Below are 23,675 nucleotides of genomic sequence, written 5' to 3'. Positions count from 1 at the left end.
TGGTCTTGTGTATAAGCGCACTGTTAGAAACATCTACAGTCATTCCACCAGTGGAATTTTTTTTTATCGAAGCACCCAAGTTATTGCACAGATATGCAAATGTAATTTTAAAATCCTTATTAATTAAATGTAGTGGAAAGTGTACAGATGTTTTTTCTTTTTTTTTTTTTTTTCTTTTTTTTTTGTCATTACCATCAAATCCAAACAGTAATTAAAGACAATTTATGTAAATAGCATATAAGGAAGAAATTGACCATCTATTTTAGTAATTATTAATGGTTGGACCATATGGTTGCTTGTAACATTTCAAAGTAAGCGTGTCTGAATGTTCGCCCTTTAGAACATGCACGGAACGTTTCTAAAGCTGCTGCTGCTGTTGCTGAGGTTCTGTAAAAGTTTGTTATATGCATGTGCATCAAGAGCAGTACCCTTTGTGCCATTTTTTTTTTTTGTAAATAAAATGTTTTACATATTTGATGCAGGTATTGTGCTTTTAAAAGTAGTTATTTGTACATCCTCAACTCCGATACCAGATACTTTGATTTTTTTTTTTTTTTTAATAATTAATGTAAATCAGTGCATTTTGCCAACATAGTAATGTTTAGCAGATGGTCAGTTTCCTGTTTGCTTATGTATGTTCTTGTTCTTGTCCTGGTTGGATTTATGAGAATTCGGGAGAACATCTGTTGCTCAAAACCACAAATTAAAATGACTTTTCCTCATGCAATATGCAGTGGGCACCAACCAAATGCATAATGAAAATATCTAATTAATTTTATGAAACTGTATAATGCATAATAAACCAGTGGATTCAAGGAAGCATCCAATTTATATATCCATTCTGCATATTAGAAAATATTGGTAATTGTAAGTTATTCTGCAACAGGACCAATAAACGTCAACTCTGTTAATGCAGGTACACCACATTTTCTTGATCCTTATTTATTTATGATTACTGTGACAATAAATGCTTAACAAAACCTCACTGTGATATTTTTGTTTCATTGTTGGGGTTCTGGGATTACATTTTGGGTCTGTTCTGTAGATAAAAAAAAAAATGTACTAAACAATGGGATGAGACTGACCCAGTCTCATTTACAGCATTTATCAGACATCCTCATCCAGAGCGACTTCCAATCATTAGTTACAGGGACACTCCCCCTGGAGACATTCAGGGTTAAGTGCCTTTCTCAGGGACACAATGGTAGTAAGTGGGATTTGAACCTGTATTTGAGACATACTGTATGTGATTATGGGCTTTAAAAGAAATAAATGTTGTTGTTTTTGGCAGTTGGAGGAAAACCACGGTCAGAGCATGCAAACTTCTGGAAGGGCTCCATGCCACCGTACGACTCGTTGGGCCCTAATAATCTGTTCAGACACAGTAGGGACTTGGTGCTTCTGATAATGGCCCAGAATGAGATGGGTTTTTTTATCTGGACTTGGTGGAAGTGTGGGTGGTAGTAGCCTAGTGGGCAACACATTTGCCTATGAACCAGAAGACCAAGGTTCGAACCCCACTTACTACCATTGTGTCCCTGAGCAAGACACTTAACCCTGAGTGTCTCCAGGGGGGGACTGTCCCTGTCACTACTGATTGTAAGTCGCTCTGGATAAGGCCGTCTGGTAAATGCTGTAAATGTAAGTTTGGCGTATCCGGTGGGCGTGTTTTACTCCTGTGCTGCAGATGGCGCCACGCCCCTGCGAAGCCGTCGGCCCCGCCCTCCCCGCGAATCCAGATAAGCCGGAGAAGAAGAGGGATGTGCGAGAAAACGGCAGCGGCGTGAAATGCGGTGGAAATGATCTCACCGAGCTAGTCGGCCCGGTCCACCTGTTCACTCGGCGGTCAAAGCCGCTCGTTGTCCTGCGCACGACGTCCACGAAATTACGAGATCAAAGCTAACCGGCCGCGACGAGCCATGGAGAGGAAGCCGCCGCCTTTCCCCGACTCTGAGGAGCAGGAGGCGCATTCGGAGAAAGCTGAGGAGGAAAGTGGAGACGACGACGACGACGACGATGATGATGGTGGCGAAGACATTTTCACTGGAAATGTGAGTCCCAGGCCGCCTGCTTGTCGCCGAGAAGCCGCAGCGGTTTGCCTGCCGGCGGCCAAGTTCAGTTTCGAACCCAGGTCGTTTACAGACCCTGTCCTGTTTAAAAGCGTCCTAATTAAGGCTTCATGCCTTGTGCCAGGGCTGAATGTCCACGATGGGGGCGATGAGTTGTTCAAAGGTTCCCTGGCGTGGCTTTTATATTCTTATTTGGTCCCCTGATACTGTGTCTCTTTCCGAAATTCAGCTTTGGTGCAGAATTACAGCCACTTTGATCCAGTCCCACGATGACATTTCCCCAGAACGCGCCGTTTCGGTGTCTGTAGCTTTAAATGCTAATGAGGAGGAAAGAGGCGGGACGAGGATGAGAGCGGCCTATAGAAGTTGAGGTGACATGACGTCATCAACACCGTTCACCAACCACATTGTTTGGCGCAGACAGGAAGTCGTGTTGCCGTTTTTCCAGAAGAGATAAAATTAACTCGCTGGTTCATCAGAGTCTTGCGTGTCTGTTGGAGCATAATGGAAAAATCCATTATGCTCATTTTACATCCAGACACCATGACTGTCATTACTGCCTGATTTGCTTTTTTAGGGGAGGGGTGGGAAATTCTCTGGGTGGACAAAGCATGCTAAATGGGAGGTAACCTTTCCCCTTATGATGTCATAAGGGGAGAAATTCCAGATTCCGACCATATGAGCTGCCGTTCTTTACACCTATCGCCATTTCTAGCCACTGCAGCACCATAAACAGGCTAGGGGAACTCGTATTAATGTTACATTTCACTTTGTGAGATTATTTTCATGATAAGGGGACCTTTTAAAGCAAGTTATGTAATGCAAAATTTTTGACTGATCTGTATCCATATTAAGGGAGCTCGCACCGCCCCGCTTGTCCTCAATGCACAGGACCTCTTCAGTGAAGAGGGCTCTTACCCCGGTGTCCAGGAGCCCAGCGTAGATAATCAACACGCCTCCAACGGCTTGCGCTCCGACGACGACGAACAAGACCTGTTCGCAGGTAAACGCTGCCTTTCCTGCTGGTTCAAGGCTAGTTTTTTTTTTATTTCTTACTTTGCTTTTATTGGTGCTTCATTGAGAGCATCATTAAAACCACACAGGAGATCATCGGCTGCCCTCTGCCCATGATGGAGGAGCGGCACAGCTCCTGGTTCCTCATATAGGACATTTGTCATCCCGCACTGGGACCCTCTGGTTCAGGAAGATCGTACAGGAACGTTAAAACAAGCCACTGCAGTAGCTTCAATTAACGCTGCAATGCATGGTTTTTAATGGACATTTATTGGGGGATCTGTGCAATGATGTTCAAATGTATGTTTGTGTGTATGCATGAATTAACTATTTGTTAATTTGTAATTTTTATATGCACTCTTTTTATGTACAGTTTTAAATTTCATTGTATCTGGTTCAGTCACATTTCAGTGTTTATCAGACGCTCTTATCCAGAGCGACTTACAATCAGTATTAACAGGGACAGTCTCCCTGGAACAACTTAGGGTTAAGTGTCTTGTTCAGGGACACAATGGTAGTAAGCGGGATTTGAACCCGGGTCTTCTGGTTCACAGGCGAGTGTCTTACCCACTAGGCTACTATCAACGGAATCAACGGTAGACCGTCGATAAAGTGCACGTGCAAACTAGAGGCATTTAAACAGCTTTGATAGTAATATGAATTCAGGGTTCTGTTAAATTTGAATCTTTTTTTTTTTTTTTTTTTTTGTGTTCTTAAGAGGCACGAGTGGAGCTCTCGCTGGACCGGTCCAGCACCAAAGGAATAAGAGAGGTCACAAGGTCGTCTCCATCTGCACCCGACATATCGTACAAGAGCAGCACATCAAAAATGTCCTTTGAGAAGGTAGGACCGGGACAGAATTTCCCGGAATTCGCAGTGCATTGTGCACCGTGGCTGTGGCGATGTTAAGTGTGATGTCTTTTTGTCATGTAGCCTGAAGAGGAGGAAAGTAATGACAAGTTTGAGCTGAACATTGCTGTCACGCACCCAGAGAAAGTCGGTAAGGTCGTCTGCTATGGTTCTCATGATCAAGCTGTGATTGAACTTTTTTTATACTGTGGTTCTTGTTGCAGGAGATGGCATGAATGCCTACATGGTGTACAAAGTGTCAACGCAGGTCTGTGTCCAACTCTCCGGTTTCAGATGTCAGACGTCCATTTGAAAAACCTGTAACTGTGCTGTCTCTGTGTGTGTTGGTGTGTTTCAGACCACGCTGCCCATGTTTAAAAGTCGGGCCTTTTCAGTCCGAAGGCGCTTTAGTGATTTCCTGGGTCTTTTTGAGAAGCTTTCGGAGAAGCATGCACAGAACGGCTACATCGTGCCTCTTCCACCTGAGAAAAGTGTTGTAGGTCAGGAGGCTCCATTTGATGATCCCAAGGAATTAATAAAACAAAAATAAAAAAATAAAAAAATAAAAAAACATATTCAGCATTGTATTTTTCTCACCCCCAGGAATGACTAAAGTGAAGGTGGGAAAGGAGGACACGTCCTCTACTGAGTTTGTTGAAAAGCGGAGGGCGGCTCTGGAAAGGCGAGTTGCTTTAATTAGTAATGTGTGGTATAAATTTGGCCAACAGGAGAAATTTTGATCATACTGGCCTACCGTAGAACTATACGCAAAACCATGCCTACTTGCAGCACAAGGGATTATTTTTGGAGAATGGACAAGAGCACAGAGCGCACGAAGCAGCAGCTTGTGATAAATAGTGGTGCATCATCAATAATCTAACCTGAATCTGTATCCGGCATTCACATATCTTTGCTGTATTTTCTCTTAATCATTAAACAACATAGAAATCTCCACTTTTAATACAGCCGTTCTTCCAATCCAAGGCGCTCTCCGCGCTTTTGACTGAATGCGACATTTCAGAATAAAAGTTCCAAATGGAAAGGCGGGATGGTTTAATATAGTGCCTTTCAGCCTGTGGTCAAACTACTATGTGCAAATCCATTTACATCATGCACAAAGTAAGAGTAAGAGATGAGTATGAAAATGAGTAAAAGAAAATCCAGCAAAGTTCTATGAATGGCTGTCTAATACAGATAATTGCAGATTTGCTCAAATATTCTACATTCATAGCTACTTTGACAACTTTCTGTTGTGGTACCTTTGCTATCGAGACGTTACCATTTCAAAAACATTTACATTTACAGATCAAATTATATAATGCAATATGTATAGTATACTTTTTATGGTTCAATTTATATCGCAATATTGATTTTTATGCCATATTGCTCAGCCCTAGCTTTAATTACGGCTCCATGATTAACTCGGGAGCACCAGTGTTCATGTCAAGCCAGTATATCTTCTACAAATAGGCTTCTGGTGTCTTCACAGGTACCTGCATAGAGTCGTTTCCCACCAGAACCTCTTACAGGACCCCGATGTCAGAGAATTTTTGGAGAAAGATGAGGTGAATAATAAAAAAAAAAAAAAAAAAAAAGATCATTGAAATACACAGCACTGTGCAAAAGCCACCAGTATAAACCAGTGAACCCACTTGTTCCGGTGATTGGCCGGAAGAGATTGCACCATAGGGACCTAAAACCGTCCCTCTCTTTTATGTTCTCTGTCGCTCTCCTGTTGTTCCTCAGTTGCCCAGAGCGGTTAGCACCCAGACTCTGAGTGGCGCCGGGTTCCTGAAGATGATCAACAAAGCGTCGGACGCGGTGAACAAGATGACCATAAAGATGAACGAGTCGGACAACGTAAGCAGCGTTCCTTCGCGCCTGTCATCCCTGTCAGCACGTCAGGGCTGCGTGCTGGTTCTCATGTTCGTGTGCATGTGGCCTCTTGCAGTGGTTTGAAGAGAAGCTTCAGGAAGTGGAGAACGAGGAGCAGCAGCTACGGAAGCTCCATGCTGTGGTGGACGCTCTCGTGAACCACAGGAAAGGTGAGGCACCATGTGAATGGAATCAGATTTGTGCCAAAATGATTGAAAAAAAAATTTTTTTTTTTTTTTTTAGGAAAAAAATTAAATTAGGAAATAATAAAATGCTGAAAAAAATCTGAAAAGTAAATCTTCCAAGTTACATGCAAATTAATTGTGTAATCATCTAGACATTTGTGTGGTTTAATTTCTTGCGTTTTTGCTCTTTTACTCTCTAACCTGTGAGACTTTTGTTCTTGCTGCTGGCTTCTTGTTTGCACTGCTTGAAACTTTACCTGAGTTTTGACACGGATCTCTGAGGTGGGTGGGGCCTCCTGTCATTGCCCAGCAAATATTTGGATGCGACTTAGAAGTTTTGTAATTGCTTAGTATTAGAAAATCTTTATTCAATAAATTTGGCACAAATTTGATTTCGATTATGTTCACTGATGCTTTGCGTCAGTGGTGGACGTTCCTCACCGCGCACCCGTCCCTCTCGTCCGTGTCAGATCTCTGTGGGAACACAGCCGTGTTCGCCAAGAGCATGGCCATGTTGGGGAACTCTGAGGACAACACAGCCCTGTCCAGAGCGCTGTCCCAGCTGGCCGAGGTGGAGGACAAGATGGAGCAGCTGCACCAGGAGCAGGCCTCCAACGACTTCTTCATTTTCGCCGAGCTGCTGGCCGACTACGTTCGCCTGCTTGGCGGTGTGCGGGTAACGTGGACCTCGTCCCCCCGAGGCTGGTTGTGGCACATTGTGGCGTCTGGGTAGTCACGGGGGTCTTGGTGGGGCAATGGTGGCCTAGTGGGTAAGGAAACGGACCCGTAATGAGAAGGTTGCTGGTTTGAATCCCAAATCGCGACGTCCCCTCTGATCAAAGCACCGTCCCAACACACTGCTCCCTGGGCGCGTGGGCTGCCCGCTGCTCACTTAGGGTGACTGTTAAATGCAGAGGTCACATTTTGCTGTCACCGTGTGCTATGCGGCAGTAACAATCACTTCACTTTCTTCCTCCCTTCTTCCCGCAGAACTGCTTTGACCAACGCATAAAGACGTGGCAAAGGTGGCAGGATGCTCAGAGCACCCTGCAGAAGAAACGGGAGGTGGAGGCCAAGCTGCTCTGGGCCAACAAGCCCGACAAGCTACAGCAGGCGAAGGACGAGATCACGGAGGTCAGAACAGGATCGTGATTTTCATCTTCTGTTCTGAAGCCCCTCATCTAATTAGTAGCTGATTCGGATGGTTAATAAAGTTTTATATGATTTACATCAGAGTTTTTTTTTTTTTTTTTTTTTCCCCTCCTGTCCACAGTGGGAAGCAAAAGTTACTCAGTATGAACGAGATTTTGAGAGAATTTGTGCAACCGTTCGAAAGGAAGTCCTTCGGTTTGAGGTTGGGACCTGATTCTTATTACATTCTTGTTTTTGTTATTTATTTATTATTTATTTAGTTATTTATTTGACTGACTGCCTACTTACTTACAGAAAGAGAAGTCGAATGATTTTAAAGTCCACATCATAAAATACCTGGAATCTCTCCTCGTCTCACAGCAGCGGGTAAACGTCTTTATTTCAGAAAATGGCACGTTTCCGCACCATTCAGTGCATCTCTCCATTCTATTAATGGATATTTTCTCTCTTGCACTGTTCAGCTCATCAAGTACTGGGAGGCTTTTCTACCTGAGGCGAAGGCCATTTCGTGATGAAGAGGAGGGAAGAAACGTCTTTATATAATACTTGAGAAGTTGTAGATTAGGGTCATGAACCTTTTCTTTCTTCTTCCTTTTTTTTTTTTTTTTTCTCCCCCCATGTAATTTTATGCAAATAGTTCTACAGCTCCATAATGTAATGGGTAGGGCTGTTAAGGTTAAAGCCATACAGTCATTGTTTGCGATAACTGTTCAGTCACTCAGACCTGTACTTCCACCAAACTAGTAAATTCATTTCAAAACTAATCAAGTAATATAAAGGCATTATTAACATATTAACTTTGACAGCCCTAATCCTGAGTGTGTGTGTGTGTGTGTGTGTAAATATTATACTAGCGCCAGGTTCTATGCTCTTACGTAGTGTTATGGAAAATGTTGTTTGGGATGGGTGGTTGTGATGGGTGTTATTTGTTGAAAGCAGACGTGCAGAGTACTTTTTTTTTTGACAAAGTTTTAGGTGTAGAACTAAATCGCAGCAGTAACAGCACCTCTGTCATGTATATTTACACCCCTTGTTCAATAAGGGCTGAATCTGCAGTTGCACCAAGCACAAAAAAAAAAAAAAAACGAACCAGACAGATCATTCTACCTTGTACCTGTTCTGAGACTCGTTTATAGTTTATACGTTTATACTGGAGGTAAGAAAAAAGAAAATACTTATATAGGGTGTGGCGTCCTTTGAAATTTGTTGCCGTTTTTGCACTAAGTGTCTGTAAATGGATGTGGTCAGTAGGGGGTATTACATGGACAGGGAAGGGCAATACACACAAAATTGATACGTTCATAATATTAATAAGTCATGTTCCAAAATTCAGATAGTTTAAAATGAAATTAAATATGAGCTCTGATTCTGTTGCGATTAGTAATTTAACCAATAATCAGTCACAAGACCGGTATATAAATTACGCTACTGCCAGCCTCATACCAATCACAGAGTTGTATTTACACGTGAATCACCGTATGGTATTCTAATCAATAAATGCTGTCCAGCCCTATTCATAGGATGAAGGATATAAACAGGTATTTAAGAAGTTTGGTTTTGCCGTGTAAGATTACATAACTACCTAAAACTGCGCTGCGGGGGGGAGCGTGCAGCCCAGATCCATTCATCTGGTTCTTTTCGTTCTTCCTTCCTTTCACAGTTCAGTGGACTCAAGTGTGCAAGTGTTTACAGTCAAATATTTTACCAGTGAGGAACTATTAAGTGTACAAGAGTTGGAACGATTAGTCAGAAACCTGAAGCATTGTTGCCATTAGTGGTGTAGGTCCGCATTTCTCTAACCAACGCGTTAACGTCTATTTTTACACTGACTAAATAGTCCATATGTTCTTACTCTATTTTTTGTCTTGGTGGTTAAAGTTGACATGTGAAGTTGGGTTGGTGTGTACAACTGTACTGGAGCATTTCTCTTTACATAAAGTATGATGCTGTCCTTTTTACACTAAGACTGTTTCTGACTGGTTTCTTATACATTTCATTCATCTGCTGCAAAAATGATCCCCACACAGTTCTGGTAAAAAGCACTTTATCTGTTCAAGAGCAGCATGATAACAAAAAAGTGAAATAAAAAGGCCTCCTGATTAAAATGGTCTCATTTTAATTATCTTTCACCTTTAAATGTCTATAAGCCCATATCACCTATAAAAGCAAATTTTCCCTTCATAAATCATCCTTTTGTAACTAAAGTTTTCCCAAGTAAACGTAACCCGCTGCCCAACAGTAGCTCTTTTTGGCTGATCAAGCAGAACCATAACATACAGCAGTAGTGTTATACACGTCATAAAATCTCAAAAATGCAAAACCATCCCCCTGCTGTTCCAGACAGCAGATAAAACTGCTCAAGTTAACGTTCCGTCTCACATTATGGTGTCTGTAAACACAGAAGACGAGCCCGGCCCTGACAGAGTAACGTCCTAGACCCGTACCATGAAAGTGGGACACACAGGAAATACCAGGGTCCGCTGAATAAAATCAAGAATAAAAAGGGTCCCTATAACAACAGCCTCCTCTGAAAGAAAAAAAAATAAACCTGACAATTTATCATAAAAGTAAAACCATTGTCTCTGGTCTTAAGTAAGAATAATTTCTGATTAAAATTAATAATAATAATAAAACAGCTCAAAAGGAACCCTCCCTGGATTCCTCTGACAGCGTGGCGTGGGTCCACAGGTCATCTTCGCTGTCTGTGGCGCTGCCTTTCCGGAGGAGTAGGTATGATTGTCAAGAGTTCTCGTCGGCCTCGTTGATTACGTGCTGATAGCCGCTGCTGGGCCCGTGATGACGCCAGAGGAGCATGAAGAGGATGAGGATGCAGATGGTGAGCAGACAGGCACACAGAACGAGGCCCAATATCACCGCTGAGCAAGAAAAAGCAAAAAAAATTCAGACTTCAAGCACAAAATGCATTGTGTATAAAAAATATATATATTTATAAATAAAATAATATTCTTATTATTCTGCAAAAGTTTTAATCCTGTACACAGGGTGCTGTAGACAGGGTTCTTTTCAATTATTCTATGGCATGTGGCCAAAAAATATTACAATAAGTCAAATTCAGCAGAAAATTGATAAACTAAATTTAAACGCTGAAAAGCTTAACTTAAACGACAGTGTTTCTTCCTCCAGGTTTGTGCAGCGCGAGCCGAAGTAAAATGGACCCAATCATGTTCCGGCATAGATAATCAGCTGTAATTTACATGACTTAAAAGTAGACACGCGGCTAAGAAAGTTCTGGAATACGGAAGCAATGCATGCAGGAGCACGTCATATGTTAATTTATATGTTAACTTTATATGTTTACTTCGTATTCCAAAACTTTTCAAGACTTCAGGAAAATTCTCTTTTCAAATTCCATGACTTTTCCTGGTTTTTAATGATTGTAAGAACCCTGTGTACAGCATTACATGTGCCACATCACCGGTCTTTGATTTATGTGTTACTACAAGGCCTGCCCCCTTCATTCCAGCCATTCGTATTTGGCTTGGACCGTAACAAGAGAGAGAGAGACTCCTGCCTTTAAAATTTCTACCTTTGAATATCAATTTAAATTGAATCTCCTCTTTTCACTTCACTTGCCGTACTGCACTGAACAAGAGACAAGCTTCAGTAAATCATGTAGTGACCCCGCCCCTCAGGGACCAGCTGCTCAGACCCCCAGGTCAGGTGGCCAGTAAGTAACCTTGTTGCAACTTCACAAAAACCAATTCATAACTACTACCTGGAGCATAGTTAAACACAGTTCAGTCATAATTCCCTGACTCATGCTAGATATTATACTCAAACCCATCATTTCACATCACACACACAAGGTGCTTTCCTAATTACACACCTCAGCCATATTACACGATGCACCTTCCTCAGACCTGTTCTTTCTGACTTTTGGGGACCGTTCCAGGAGTAAATATTTAAAATGTGACTGGATCACATGTCTGTTACCTTTATCAGTTATCGAGTTCTCCACTTGGCATTCCTTCTTCCAGTCCTCCGGAATGACAGGCTTCGTAAGATGCATGAAGTCTTGGAGAGGACAGTACTGTGAGCAGCCAGGTAGGGTGAGTGGGTAGGGGTCCTTAGTGCTGTCATTACGGTAAAACATGGCCACCGAAAAAGACCTGAACGGAGAAGGAAAAAAAAAAAAAAAAAAAAAGAGAAATTATACAATGAATGAGTTCTACATGCAGAAGCACTTGACCCAATGTTATTTCTCATCCAGTCATCATCTTCCCATTAAATTGAAGAGGAAGTTTGGCCTGACTGACACTAGGGTCCGCACCTCTACCCCGAAACCCAAAGCAGCAGTCCTGTCAATTACAGCTCTCTGCAGCAGTAACCTGACGTACCCATCGTCCTCCAGGTGGAGCTCAAACATGTGGCAGGAGGCGTACGGGGGCTGCAGCCCATTGAAGACGTCCAGGGCCGTCTGCAGAGCTACAAGCGTGGTGTCGTGCTGCAAGAAAAGAGGAACAAAGACAGCATGTGGACAAGGGTGCTCTCAAATTGATAGTAATGGTGGGGAAATAAATAAATAAATAAATAAATAAATAGTGTGCATCTTTACTGCTAACATCAGTTTTGTTGAAGCAAATAAAGAGTGGACTGTCTTTGTACAACGATTAACACCATCCAACAAAACTCTTGACAGGACAATCCTGGAGTAATTCATATTGTGCAAAAACTAGCACTTTTACTAAACTTCCCTCTGTATATTTCACAGATTGCAGAATCAAATCGTGGTTAAAAAAAAAGCTTACTGCAGAGTACACCATTATCTTCAGGCGCTCCTTGGACTCTGGCGCTGCATGTTGTGAGATGTTTATCAAGATCTGGTTCAGCAGGACACCTAGGGTTATGGTCGTGAGAGCAAACGGTGAACACTTCACAGGACCAGAAACCTGGGTTCATGTGGTTCCATATGCGAACGGGGGACAGAGTACCTCCCTGGAGACGACACTTCTCCTCACGTTTGTAGACCCCGAACATCATGTTGAAGCCAAAGTTCTTGAGAAGTCTCAGCTTCTCCATGACATCGGCATCTGCCCAGTCAGGAATGGTCATGTTATGCCTGGACTGGTCACAGAAAAAAAAAAAAAAAAAAAAAAACATAAAATATTCAAATTCCATACTCCCATGCCACATTCTAACTCCTCTAGCAGGGTTGAGAAAATAACGGTCGTATAAGTGGGCTTCAAAAACCCCCTCAGAGGAAACCCTAATGAGCTGGAACGTGTTGAAATTTGCTTTCATGTCTGTGGGAGCTGACACAGCGAGTCACAAGCTCTCGACCTCTCAGTCACGAGACATGAAACTAGTTCTCCATGCTGCTCTGAAGACAGTTTTACCATTTTTGCTGTTCTAATATCCTACTAGCCTTTTTAAATACTTTTAACATCCGTGCGTGCAGGGGAACCCACCTTAAAATGGCACAATCTACAGAATCAGGATTCTGGCAGACTGGGAAACCTCACCTCACAGAACAAGGTGTCATGGACGCTCCAGACACTCTCAACGGTGGATTTCTCCAAGCCGGTTCTGTTCCTCACCATTTCCAGGAATTCCTGTCAAGAGGATGGATGGGGAGGGCGTTCAGACGTCTGTATAAAAAGCAGGAAGAGGAGCTGCAGCAGCAGAGGGGCAGAAATACCTACTTTGTATGTGTTGGTCATATTGAGAAAGACATCTGTTTGCTTGGTTTCGTCCATGAGGACCTTGTAGCGCGGACACTCGAGAGGAAATGAAAGCAGCTTCAAAAAAAAAAAAAAAAAAAGAAAAAATTCGTTCTGAAATTTCACTCATGCCAATCAAAAATAAACCTGAAATAGAGTAATAGTCACCCTCTCTTCATCCTGGGGGACGGTGTGAACAGGTATGGGCTGCCACCGCAGACTCGGGTCAAAAACCTGAGACCCGTTAGGAGGATAAATCCCGGCTAAGTTGGCGAGCGCGCTCATTAGGGTTCGGTCGTAGTCCGTGCTCCGCACCGAAATCTGGAGAGGAGTGAAGTGAAGAAAGACCCAAATCAAACACCAGCCAAGGCCAAGGTACAACTCAAGGTCCTCCGTGTTACATGATCTATTCTGCGAGACCTCATAGCGGCTGTAGTCTTCACTGAGGAAGCCCTGGTAGCGTTGGCGAAGGGCCTGTCCCAACTCATAATGCTGCTTCATCCCCTCCTGAACAGAAAGAAAATGAATAAGTGAAAGTGAAGTCATTGTGATACACTGCAGCACAGCACACGGTGACACAACGAAACAGGTCCTCTGCTTTTAACCATCAGCCTTGGTGAGCAGTTGGCAGCCGTGACAGGCTCTGGGGAGCAGTGTGTGGGGACGGTGCTTTGCTCAGTGGTACCTTGGCGGATCGGGATTCGAACCGGCAACCTTCTGATTAAGGAGCCTCTTCCTTAACCGCTAGGCCACCATTGGGCCTAAATAATAATTACATTTATGTCTGCTTATCAGCTGAAGTTCTGGAAGATATGTTTGATGAAAAATATATCTAAAACAGCCAAAACTGCTTAATCTAGACCACCATCGCAGTTCCAACGTGACAAGTGGTCCTGACTTCCTCAAAATGACAACACTTCCTAGTTCATCAGCGGACAGTCAGGCTTATTATGAGGAGGCTTATTATGAGCAGGAATTAATAGCAGCATTCACTATATGCTATAATAGTGCGGGAGATGAAAGTAGATGCACCGTAAACGTAGAATTTCTGCGTTTTGCATGCACCTTTACAGTGTCATCACTCCAATCTCCAATGAAAGGAGGAAGAGACGTCATGTGACGTGGACAACTCACTAAGCACAAGACATTTTACCGCCGCTACAGGAGAAACGTCACACCTGCGTCAGCTGACCGAAGCCTTGCGGCCAGGCGCTCTCCTGGTGTGGATCTGCCGGGAAGGTCCGGACTGGTGAGCGGTCTCCATGTCTGTACAGCTGCGGACGACGATGTACAATCAGACACACACACACGTACACGAGCCAGGGCCGGTAAATAAGGATGCTGTACAGAAACGGGCGCGCTTGTGAAAAGACATTAAAAGACACTTTACTGTGAAAAGTTCATGTTAATGTTACGCCTCAAAAACACAATATCAAAATTTGATTACAGGATAAAGCAGGATCCAGAAATCCTGCTTCGATTTAGTAAAAGTCAACTTTATTAAATTTGTCACATATACATATATATGTATATACACACACACTTCTTCTCTAGTTTGTCTCGACCTGCACTATTTTATGGGTCAGCAGACCCTTGTCATGTTTTTGTGTTGTGGGTTAGATGGTATATAGATATGTGGTGCTATTCTGTCTTTTTGCACACTGTTAAACTTCACAATCTCGTCTCTCAGTGTACTTGTATATAGGGAGGTGACAGTAAAGCGGACTTTGACACACACACACACACACACACACGTTTTTTGCAATGAAATAAATAACATCAGACAAATCACCGTGGCAATAAAAACCTCATCGCTGAACTGTAACTCACATTGCGTGGCGCCCCTGCCCCGTTTGTTTATAAAACATTCCCCTAACGCCGCACTTCCGTTCCGACACAAAGTCCCGACTTGCGACGTACTTACCAGGGTGACGTATTTCAGACTTCTGTCCGCCAGACAAACATGCACCGCGGTGTGAAGAGTCCAGAAAAGCAGCGCGCAGGGAGACGGAACCATCACGACACAGAGCCGCCGAGGAACTGGCCTGGCCAGTGCTGGCAACTCATCAGCCACCCAGTGTCGCGCCAGCTGATTGGCCAGGCGCTGCGACACGCCCGGAAATCATTGGCTTCTGCGGAAGGTGGGGCGGGGTCACGTATAAAAGGCGTCAAGTCTAACGGAGACTGCGTTTGTGAAAAATCTCAATTTAAAATAAATATTAATACAAAAACATTGTCGTGCTGCATTAACAGGATAGTTAGGAACAACATACCTAAATACATACATACATATATACACGCCAAAAATAAGACATCCTACATCTGAATGAATTAAGTATTCTTATTAAATACTTTGTTCTGTACATAGTTCAATGTGCTGACTACAAAATCACACAAAAATTATATATATATATTTTTATCAACCCATGGAGGTCTGGATTTGGAGTCACACTCAAAGAGTAAAAACACACTACAGGCTGATCCAACTTTGATATAATGTCTTTAAAACAAGTCACAATGAGGCTCAGTAGTGTGTGTGGCTTCCATGTGCCTGTATGACCTCCCTACAATGCCTGGGCATGCTCCTGATGAGGAGCTGGATGGTCTCCTGAGGGATCTTGTCCCGGACCTGGACTAAAGCATCCGGCAACTCCTGGACAGTCTGTGGTGCAACGTGGCGTTGGTGGACAGAGCGAGACACGATGTCCCAGATGTGCTCAGTTGGATTTAGGTCTCCTTCTACATGGCGTCTCCAGACTGTCATGTCTGTCACATGTGCTCAGTGTGATCATCTGCGAAGAGCACAGGGCGCCAGAATTAGCCAATCCAAACACCAAATATTCTGCACAGTTTTGGGCTGTAAGCACAACCCCCACGTGTGGACATCGGGCCCTCATACCACCCTCATGGAGTCTGTTTCTGACCGTTTGAGCAGACACATGCACAATTTTGGCTTGCTGGGGGCCATTTTTCAGTGCTCCTCCTCCAGCCTGTCCGGCTGCTAAGTTTTTGCTCTCCTACGGCCTCCTCCATATCTCCTGATGTACTGGCCTGTCTCCTGGTAGTGCCTCCATGCTCTGAACACTACGCTGACAGACACAAAAAAAACACAGCTCTCTCCACAACTCGCATTGATGTGCCCTCCTGGATGAGCTGCACTACCTGAGCTGCTTGTGTGGGCTGCTACCGCCAGAGTGAAAGCACTGCCAGCGTTCAAAACATCAGCCAGAAAGCATAGGAACTGAGAAGAGGTCTATGGTCACCACCTGCAGGACCACGCCTTTATTGGGGACGTCTTGCTAATTACCTATAAAATTTCCGCCTGTTGTCTATTCCATTTGCACAACAGCATGAGAAATTGGTTGTCTGTCAGTTTTGCTTCCTAAGTGGACTGTTGAACTTCACAGAATCGATTGACTTGGAGTTACGTTGTGTTGTTTAAGTGTTCCCTTTTTTTTGTGTATAAACAATTTCTTGTTCTTTTAGAAAATAATAACTAGGAATTCTGTTCCCAGATTTTGCCATTGCTGCTTCCAAGACTCTTCCAACTCTATCGCCATCGGAGACAATATATTGAGCATGCAAAGTACCGCATGACACATGGTTTTGGTGATTAGACTTTTCACAACTTGCTTAATTTGGGCACATTCAGCACATCATAGATTATTTCTATCAGTCTGACCCATTAAAGTAAGCAAGCACAACTAACACCATTCTAGCCAGTCCTTTCCAATATGCCACTTTTTATAATTAAGGTCATAGAAAATGTGTGACATTGATTTTACGAAGCATATTTTTCAGTAAATGCAAACATATATGCAATGGAATGTGCTTGTGTTATTTTAATATGATCACAGAATGACCTTATGCACCATGACAAGAGTGGCAGGCCTGAACAAGCACAAGCTTGTTAATAACTAACCATAGAAGTCCTCTGTGACAAAAATGGGACATTTTACCATAAAAACATTAATTAGTACAAATGCTGCTGTAAATAGTGCCCAATCCCCCAAAAAAGAAATAGTTAAAAGATAGATGTGCGAGAGGGAGACAAGAACTCCTGTGAACTCATATCAGGCCTGTCAATGACATGCTGGTGGCTGTTGGCAGACCCATGATGATGCAATCAGAGGAGCATGAGGAGGACAGGGATGCAGATGAAGAGCAGACTGGCACACTCCAAAAGCCGCAGTATAACCTCTGAATAAGTAAAGAAAAACAGCATTTTACAAATTACAAATTATTAACTTCAGAAACATTCCAGGTTCCCAAATTCTTGCTGTTTTGGTCAGGAGATTAGAAAAAAAAGTTTCCAATCTGTGATCAGTCTTGGTTCATGTCCTTGCGTGTTGGGTCGTGAAATGTTCGACCATGGCTTAAAAATAAAAGACTAGTTTTTATGTGGGGTGTCACAGTGCAGTGGTTCCCAACCTTTTCCCCTGAAGCCCCCCTGTCTGTGTCCAAGACAATCCAGGACCCCGCCCAAACCCTTCCCACATACATGCATTAAAAAAAACAAAAAACAAAGTGTCATTGTGAAACACTGCAGCACAGGACATGGAGACACAACGAAATATATCCTCTGCTTTTAACCATCACCCTGAGTGAGCAGTGGGCAGCCATGACAAGCACCAGGGGAGCAGTGTGTGGGGACGGTGCTTGGCTCAGTGGCACCTCAGCGCCTTCTGATTACGGGGCCGCTTCCTTACCTGCTAGGCCACCACTGCCCCAAAGTGATGAAGGGTGCATGGTTCGGATGTTATAAGTTAGATATTCAGATTTACTCCCAAAGCAGTCAGGTTTTGAATTTTTACTCAAATACCGGTGTGTGCGCTGCACTCAGCCTACTAACCCTTTAAAACGAGGGCAGTGGTGGGCTAGCGGGTAAGGAAGCGGACCCAAAATTGGAAGGTTGCCACTCTGATTCCCGGTCAGCCAAGGTGCCACTGAGCAAAGCACCGTCCCCACACACTGCTCCCCGGGCGCCTGTCATGGCTGCCCACTGCTCACCAAATGTGATGAGGGGGTGTGGCCTCATAGGAAGTTTACATGTCATTTTTATTATAACTGCTACTAATTAATAGGCTTTGCTAAGCAGAAAAATTCATGTTCTTTTCATATTAAGTCAGTTTAATACCAACTAGTATTAAGAAAAAAAATGTTTTTTTCTTCATTCGTTCGTGGTGCTGCCTGGATAGATGGCGCCCTTAGCATTTGCCCATATTGCCTATGCCACAGGCCAGCACACCAGCACCTTGCTAATCTGCTTACTAAGGTATTAATAAAAAAATGCTCACGGTATTTTACTCAATACACCTCTGCATTCATTGATAAAATAGCACAAGGGATGGAACGATGAGACGTTCGCTTGTGCCTACAGGATTATACAGGGTTTTAATTATCCTATTGGATGTGTTACTGGGATTTTATAAATGTAATGTTTACAAGTATAATTTTGGTAACCTCAGCGCAGACGAAATTGTGTAGCCCACCAGCACTCCCTAGTGGCCCCCCCAGGGGGGTCATGGACCCCAGGTTGGGAACCACTGTCATAGAGCATGCCAGGCATCTATTTGAAAGGTTTTATAAATGTAAAGTTGCCTTGCCATTGCTGAGAACTCTCACACCCGCCTGAACAGCAGTCACAGAGGTCAAAGATGACCGAGTTCCCCGCAGACTGGGGTCCACTGCTTGGCATTCCTTCTGCCAGTCCTCCGGAATGACAGGCTTTGTAAGACGCATGAAGTCTTGGAGAGGACAGTACTGCGAGCAGCCAGGTAGGGTGAGCGGGTAGGGGTCCTTAGTGCTGTCGTTACGGTAGAACATGGCCACCGAGAAAGACCTGAACAGAGAAGAAAAAAAAAACTAGAACACAGACACAATCATGACCACTCACAAAGTTTTATATTATTTCATCTGTCTGCAAGATCTGTAGATATAACTGATCATCGTTTACATTCACAAGGCCAAATAAGTTCCTGTTAGCGTGCTTCTTTTTCATTACTTTCCTTGTTTCAGTTCTAGGCGTGGAAGCTCATGACCCATTGTGATCTAACATCTTCTACAATAAATAAAGAGGAAGTTTACACTTCAACCTTGAAACTATTCTGTCAATTATAGATTTACATTTACAGCATTTACCAGAGTGACTTACAATCAGTAGTTACAGGGACAGTCACCCTGGAGACACTCTGGATTAAGTGTCTTGCTCAGGGACACGATAGTAGTAAGTGGTCTAACCCAATAGGCTACTACCACCAAATAGATCTCCGCAGCAGTAACACGGAACCTGGCGTACCCATCGTCCTCCTGGTGGAGCTCAAACATGTGGCAGGAGGCGTATGGGGGCTGCAGCCCATTGAAGACGTCCAGGGCCGTCTGCAGAGCTACAACTGTGGTGTCGTGCTGCAGATTACACAACAAAAAGGACATAAATAGAACCAAATACAAACTACACAGTTTCAATGTCTGCTCCAAAAAGCTCAAGACAAAATTAAATTAAAAGATGTAAATTATCTGCATCTATTTGGAAAAACACAAGGTCCTAACCATTGGTCCTATATCCCTCAGACTGTGCTAAAAGTGGAGAAGACAAATGTAGGTTCAAATTCACATTTTATTTGTCACATACATACTGCTACAGACCACAGTATTGCAAATAAAAAGTGAACCAATATACAAATATTGCAAACGTAACCAAATATGACACTTTTATGTCTTTAACCTAAAACATAAAATATGTGTAACAGGTATGGTGAAGGTGCGCAAATAGGTGGAGGAAAAAAATTGTGCAAGGTAAAAAAAAAAAATAATAATTAAGTTAAAAATGTAAGGTTTGTGCAAGGATTTCTGGGGAGTCCAGAAGTGATTTAGAGTGAAAGTGAAAGTGCTGGAGTTCTATGAAGTGTTGTTCTTGTTGAAATTGTTGAGAGCTTGTATAGTCTGCGGGAAGAAGCTCCTCCTCATTCTCTCTGTGTTGGACTTCAGGGAGTGGAAGCGCTTCCCTGATCACAGCAGAGAGAACAGTCCATTGTTGGGGTGGGTGAGGTCCTTCACTATCTTCCTGGCCCTTGTACAGCACCGTTTGCTGTAGATAGATTGAAGGTCAGGGAGCCTGGTACGGATGATTCGTTCAGCTAATCGAACCACCCTCCGTAGGGCTCGCCTGTCCTTCATGGTGCTGTACCCGAACCAGGTTGAGATATTTCCCATCAGGATGCTCTCTATGGTGCAGGAGTAGAAGTTCCTGAGCACCTTGGAAGGCAGTCTAAAGCCTCTCAGGCATCTGAGGTGGTAGAGACGCTGCCGGACCAACACCACGGTGTTGATGTGACAGGACCATGACAGGTCTTGCGTATGTCCACTCTCTCCACTGGGCTCCTGTTGATGACAGGGGTCTGGTAGTTCCTCTCCTGCTTGGTACTAAAGTCCAATTTTAACTCCTTTGTCTTGCTGACATTTGATCTTGTACACATTCCTCCTAATCCACAATTTATCTAGAATTAAAAAAAAGATTAAGTAAAAATGATCTTACTGCAGAGTACACCATTATCTTCTGCCGATCCTCGGACTCTGGTTTGGCGTGTTGTGTGACATTTTCCAAGATTTGCTTCAGCAGGATACCTATGATTAAGGTCACAAGAAACCAAGAACAATTGTTCACATTTACACATTAATTCCTACTGGAAACAATGATTTTGCAGAAAGAAATGAGGACAGAGAACCTCCCTGGAGCCGACACTTCTCCACACGTTTGTAAGCCCCAAACATGATCTGGAAGGTGAAGGTGTTGAGATCACTCAGCTTCTCCATGACATTTTCATTCGCCCAGTCAGGAAGGGTCATGTCATGATTGGTCTAAAGAAAAGAAAAGAAAAAAAAAAAAAAAAAATCACAGAACACTAAAATAAACTGATTAAACGTTCAAATTACACACTGCCATAACAGTTGGACACCAATGGGCTTCTGAGGCATTGTATTTGTGCAAATAAGGCCAATGATAGTGATTCACAAGCTCAAGCCTTCTAGCATAAAGTAAACTGTGCATAAGTATCCCTTCTTAACAAGTAAAAAAAATGCTCACCTGACAGTACAAAGTGTCATAAACACTCCATGCAGTCTCAACGGTGACGTTTTCCAAGCCGGTTTTCATCCTCACCATTTCCAAGAAATCCTACCAGAGGGCAGATGAGGGGTGAGGCACATTCAGACCCCGGAGCTCCTGGTGAGGAGCAGGAAACACCTACTTTGTATGTTTCGGTCATGTTCCGATACAATTCAGTTTGCCTGGTTTCATCCATGAGCACTTGGTAGCGCGGGCAGTCAATGGGGAATGAAAGCAGCTAGAAAGCACATTTGAACATGGTGGCCTAAAATATATGAAATGTTAAAAGCAAAGTGAAGTTTTCCTTAAAAGTTCTGACCCGGTCTTCATCCAGGGGCACGGTGTGAACGGGTATGGGCTGCCACGGCAGATAAGGGTCAAAAACCTGGGGCCGTGTAGGAGGATAAATCCCAGCCAGGTTGGCGAGCGCGCTCATCAGGGTTCGGTCGTAGTCCGTGCTCCGCACCGAAATCTGACGGCGTGAGCAGGAAGTGAGAGAATTCAGGAGAACGTGGCGAGTGATCACTTTTACTGTCTGAATGTTTCCATAAAAATAGACTTGACCTCATAGTGGCTGTAGTGTGCACTGAGGAAGTCCTTGTAAAGTTTGCGAAGGGCCTTCCCCAGTTCATAGTGCTGCTTCATCCCTTCCTGAATTGGAAGAGTTTTTATACCTCAATCGTCAATGGTGGCAATTTTCTGCTATTTTTTGGAACAGTAAACAAAGAATTCAAGCAATATTTAAACTCCTTTTGAAATTTTGTAATGAATAATAATGACCTTTACATTTGTTTTTCAGATAAATGCATTAATTGGAGTTCATTATGAAGCAATATTCTTAGAACACTGAAGAGAAAGGAAATCAAGATGTAGACTCCACTTAACAGTTTGCTCTCACATGCGCTACAACATTAAACCAAGACAGAAGGCATGTACGGATACACCAGGTAACAAGACACAGGTAGGACTGATAATTAGCACGTTGGTCTATGGACAAAGGTGTGGCGCCATCTGGTGGCCGAGAGGCGTCAGGACATGACAATATGTTTCCAATCAGTTCCAAACAGTGTGAATAAAAGAGAAAGAAAGATTGAGGCATATGAAGCACTCAGACCTCCCAATAAATCACCCCCAAACCACCACCACAATTTATCAATCTGATGTGATTGCTTCAGAATTTAACAGAAGCCATGTCACAAGACAGAGAAAGTTGTGGCAGGGTTAAAAATGGCTGGTATCTCCAGGCACCTGTTTCCTGGTTTTCATACCAGCGTCAGCTGACCGAAGCCTTGCGGCCAGGCGCTCTCCAGGTGCGGATCTGTTGGAAAGGTCTCGACTGGGGAGCGGTCTCCATGCCTGTACAGCTACATGCAGAAGGAAAGATGATAAAATACGATGAGACTGCTGATCCAAGGCAAGGGAAACTATACCGCCAGAGAAAACAAAACAAAAAAAAATATATATATATATACGTATTTCACAGAACCCTCACTCACTATCCATTACCACCTAGTCCTAATCAGGGTCACACATACATTTTGTTTTTATTGTAGTTTTAGAAATATATCACACATAAAACAACACACACAAAGGAAAAAAACACCCCAAATTAGTCAGTTGAACCCTCCAAATACCTACGAACAGGATTTCATGTCCTGAAGAAACTGTCTGATCTATGGTTAAGATCGTAAGTCAATTTCCCCAGTGGTAAAAGGACAGATAGTGGACTCAACCACGTATCCTAGCCAGAAAGAACTAAATACCAATCAGTGACCCAGTGCCACCATCGGAAATGCACACATCCAAACCCTTCAACAAAATATAACCTAGGAGACAGTGAATATTATGTTGTATGACAGCATGTAAAAATATTGAGATTTTAATGAACCAGTAAAAGCATCCTTTTATTTATACAACTCACATTCACAGTTTTATTTTGCTATTCTAGGACTATTTATTTGCTTATTTGTACAGTGAACTTTTATATTATACAGTTTGCTGCTCTTATCTTGTACTGTCCACTTCCTGCCTTGACAGTGTAAATTTCCCACTTGTGGGACTAATAAAGGATCATCTCATCTTATCTTACTGAGAGTTACATATCTGGAAAATGGAAACCAAATTGTATTCTGTCATAATTGTTCTATGAAAAACACAACATAATAATTCAGATTCGTAATGAGTCGTGATATATTGGCTCATATCACGACACGTGTCGTGTCATTAGTCTTACACAACCCGAGCTCTGACGCCTCCGTCTAGGGACATCCTGAGAGGACAACGTCCGTGAAACTCCATCAGTTCCGACATGATCGAGGTCGACTCACCAGAGTGACGTATTTTAGACCTCTGTCCCCCGCACACACATGCAAAACGGTGCAAAGCGTCCATAAAGACAAGGGGACCATCACGACACGATCCTACCGAGAAGCTGGTCGGGCCAGAACATGCACCTGGGGAGCCGGGGCGTGACCAGGATGCCACGTGTTGGTGGCCATGTGGCTTTATCTGGGAGTCTAATAAAAATAATAGTAATAATAATAATAACTGGCCGACTAAGGTGACGATAACGTAATTTTTTTCCACGCTAACATAATATATATGGAATAAACACGTTGGTATAGGGGTATTGAACAAGCCCCATAATCACATGTATAAAATTCACATATACACCAAGTACCCTTCCCGTATTTGTATATATATTATAATTATATAATTAATATAATTATATATACATTTTAATATT

The 23,675-nt window shown here is 43.1% G+C and overlaps 3 protein-coding genes across 4 annotated transcripts; 1 reads left to right on the top strand and 2 right to left on the bottom strand.

The window, feature by feature from the left end:
* Positions 1–1,745: 1,745 nt before the first annotated feature.
* On the top strand, positions 1,746–8,272 carry snx1b (sorting nexin 1b). Of its 2 annotated transcripts, none has more exons than XM_028956649.1 (15): positions 1,746–2,051; positions 2,961–3,072; positions 3,802–3,926; positions 4,017–4,083; positions 4,157–4,200; positions 4,291–4,432; positions 4,536–4,614; positions 5,422–5,497; positions 5,679–5,792; positions 5,884–5,977; positions 6,463–6,668; positions 6,983–7,126; positions 7,266–7,346; positions 7,439–7,510; positions 7,606–8,272. In XM_028956649.1, exons 1-15 carry the CDS (start codon positions 1,920–1,922, stop codon positions 7,654–7,656), a joined length of 1,539 nt encoding a protein of 512 aa, XP_028812482.1. In that variant the 5' UTR covers positions 1,746–1,919; the 3' UTR covers positions 7,657–8,272. The 2 variants fall into 2 exon arrangements, with proteins under 2 accessions (XP_028812482.1, XP_028812481.1); XM_028956648.1 differs by having other exon boundaries at positions 2,925–3,072.
* Positions 8,273–9,171: 899 nt separating this feature from the next.
* acp2 (acid phosphatase 2, lysosomal) lies at positions 9,172–14,894 on the bottom strand. Its single transcript, XM_028956650.1, has 11 exons — positions 14,750–14,894; positions 14,004–14,099; positions 13,246–13,332; positions 12,994–13,146; positions 12,808–12,903; positions 12,628–12,717; positions 12,097–12,229; positions 11,914–12,002; positions 11,503–11,609; positions 11,099–11,274; positions 9,172–10,020 (listed from the first exon to the last, which is right to left on the bottom strand). The coding sequence occupies exons 1-11, from the start codon at positions 14,840–14,842 to the stop codon at positions 9,884–9,886; spliced, it is 1,257 nt and encodes a 418-aa protein (XP_028812483.1). The 5' UTR covers positions 14,843–14,894; the 3' UTR covers positions 9,172–9,883.
* On the bottom strand, positions 14,842–23,365 carry LOC114766370 (lysosomal acid phosphatase-like). Its single transcript, XM_028957107.1, has 11 exons — positions 23,257–23,365; positions 22,198–22,293; positions 21,494–21,580; positions 21,249–21,401; positions 21,072–21,167; positions 20,909–20,998; positions 20,550–20,682; positions 20,360–20,448; positions 19,124–19,230; positions 18,432–18,667; positions 14,842–14,957 (listed from the first exon to the last, which is right to left on the bottom strand). Exons 1-11 carry the CDS (start codon positions 23,335–23,337, stop codon positions 14,842–14,844), a joined length of 1,284 nt encoding a protein of 427 aa, XP_028812940.1. The 5' UTR covers positions 23,338–23,365.
* Positions 23,366–23,675: the final 310 nt, after the last annotated feature.

The sequence above is a fragment of the Denticeps clupeoides genome, chromosome 16, assembly GCF_900700375.1.
Source record: "Denticeps clupeoides chromosome 16, fDenClu1.1, whole genome shotgun sequence".
NCBI classification, from domain to species: domain Eukaryota; kingdom Metazoa; phylum Chordata; class Actinopteri; order Clupeiformes; family Denticipitidae; genus Denticeps; species Denticeps clupeoides.
The sequence above is the reverse complement of the archived record's forward strand: the minus strand, read 5'-3'. Positions and strand labels throughout refer to the sequence as shown.

Excerpts from the sequence above, each read along its gene's own strand:
- snx1b (XM_028956648.1), top strand. The coding sequence starts at position 1,920 with ATGGAGAGGAAGCCGCCGCCTTTCCCCGACTCTGAGGAGCAGGAGGCG. Across the intron at positions 3,073-3,801 it reads CGAACAAGACCTGTTCGCAG|AGGCACGAGTGGAGCTCTCG; the intron begins GTAAACGCTGCC and ends TGTGTTCTTAAG. Across the intron at positions 4,433-4,535 it reads ACCTGAGAAAAGTGTTGTAG|GAATGACTAAAGTGAAGGTG; the intron begins GTCAGGAGGCTC and ends TCTCACCCCCAG.
- acp2 (XM_028956650.1), bottom strand. The coding sequence starts at position 14,842 with ATGGTTCCGTCTCCCTGCGCGCTGCTTTTCTGGACTCTTCACACCGCG. Across the intron at positions 13,147-13,245 it reads AAGACTACAGCCGCTATGAG|ATTTCGGTGCGGAGCACGGA; the intron begins GTCTCGCAGAAT and ends ACTCCTCTCCAG. Across the intron at positions 12,003-12,096 it reads GAAGTGTCGTCTCCAGGGAG|GTGTCCTGCTGAACCAGATC; the intron begins GTACTCTGTCCC and ends CCATAACCCTAG.
- LOC114766370 (XM_028957107.1), bottom strand. The coding sequence starts at position 23,337 with ATGGTCCCCTTGTCTTTATGGACGCTTTGCACCGTTTTGCATGTGTGT. Across the intron at positions 20,683-20,908 it reads ATGACACTTTGTACTGTCAG|ACCAATCATGACATGACCCT; the intron begins GTGAGCATTTTT and ends TCTTTTCTTTAG. Across the intron at positions 14,958-18,431 it reads TGTGAGAGTTCTCAGCAATG|AAGCCAATGATTTCCGGGCG; the intron begins GCAAGGCAACTT and ends CACCTTCCGCAG.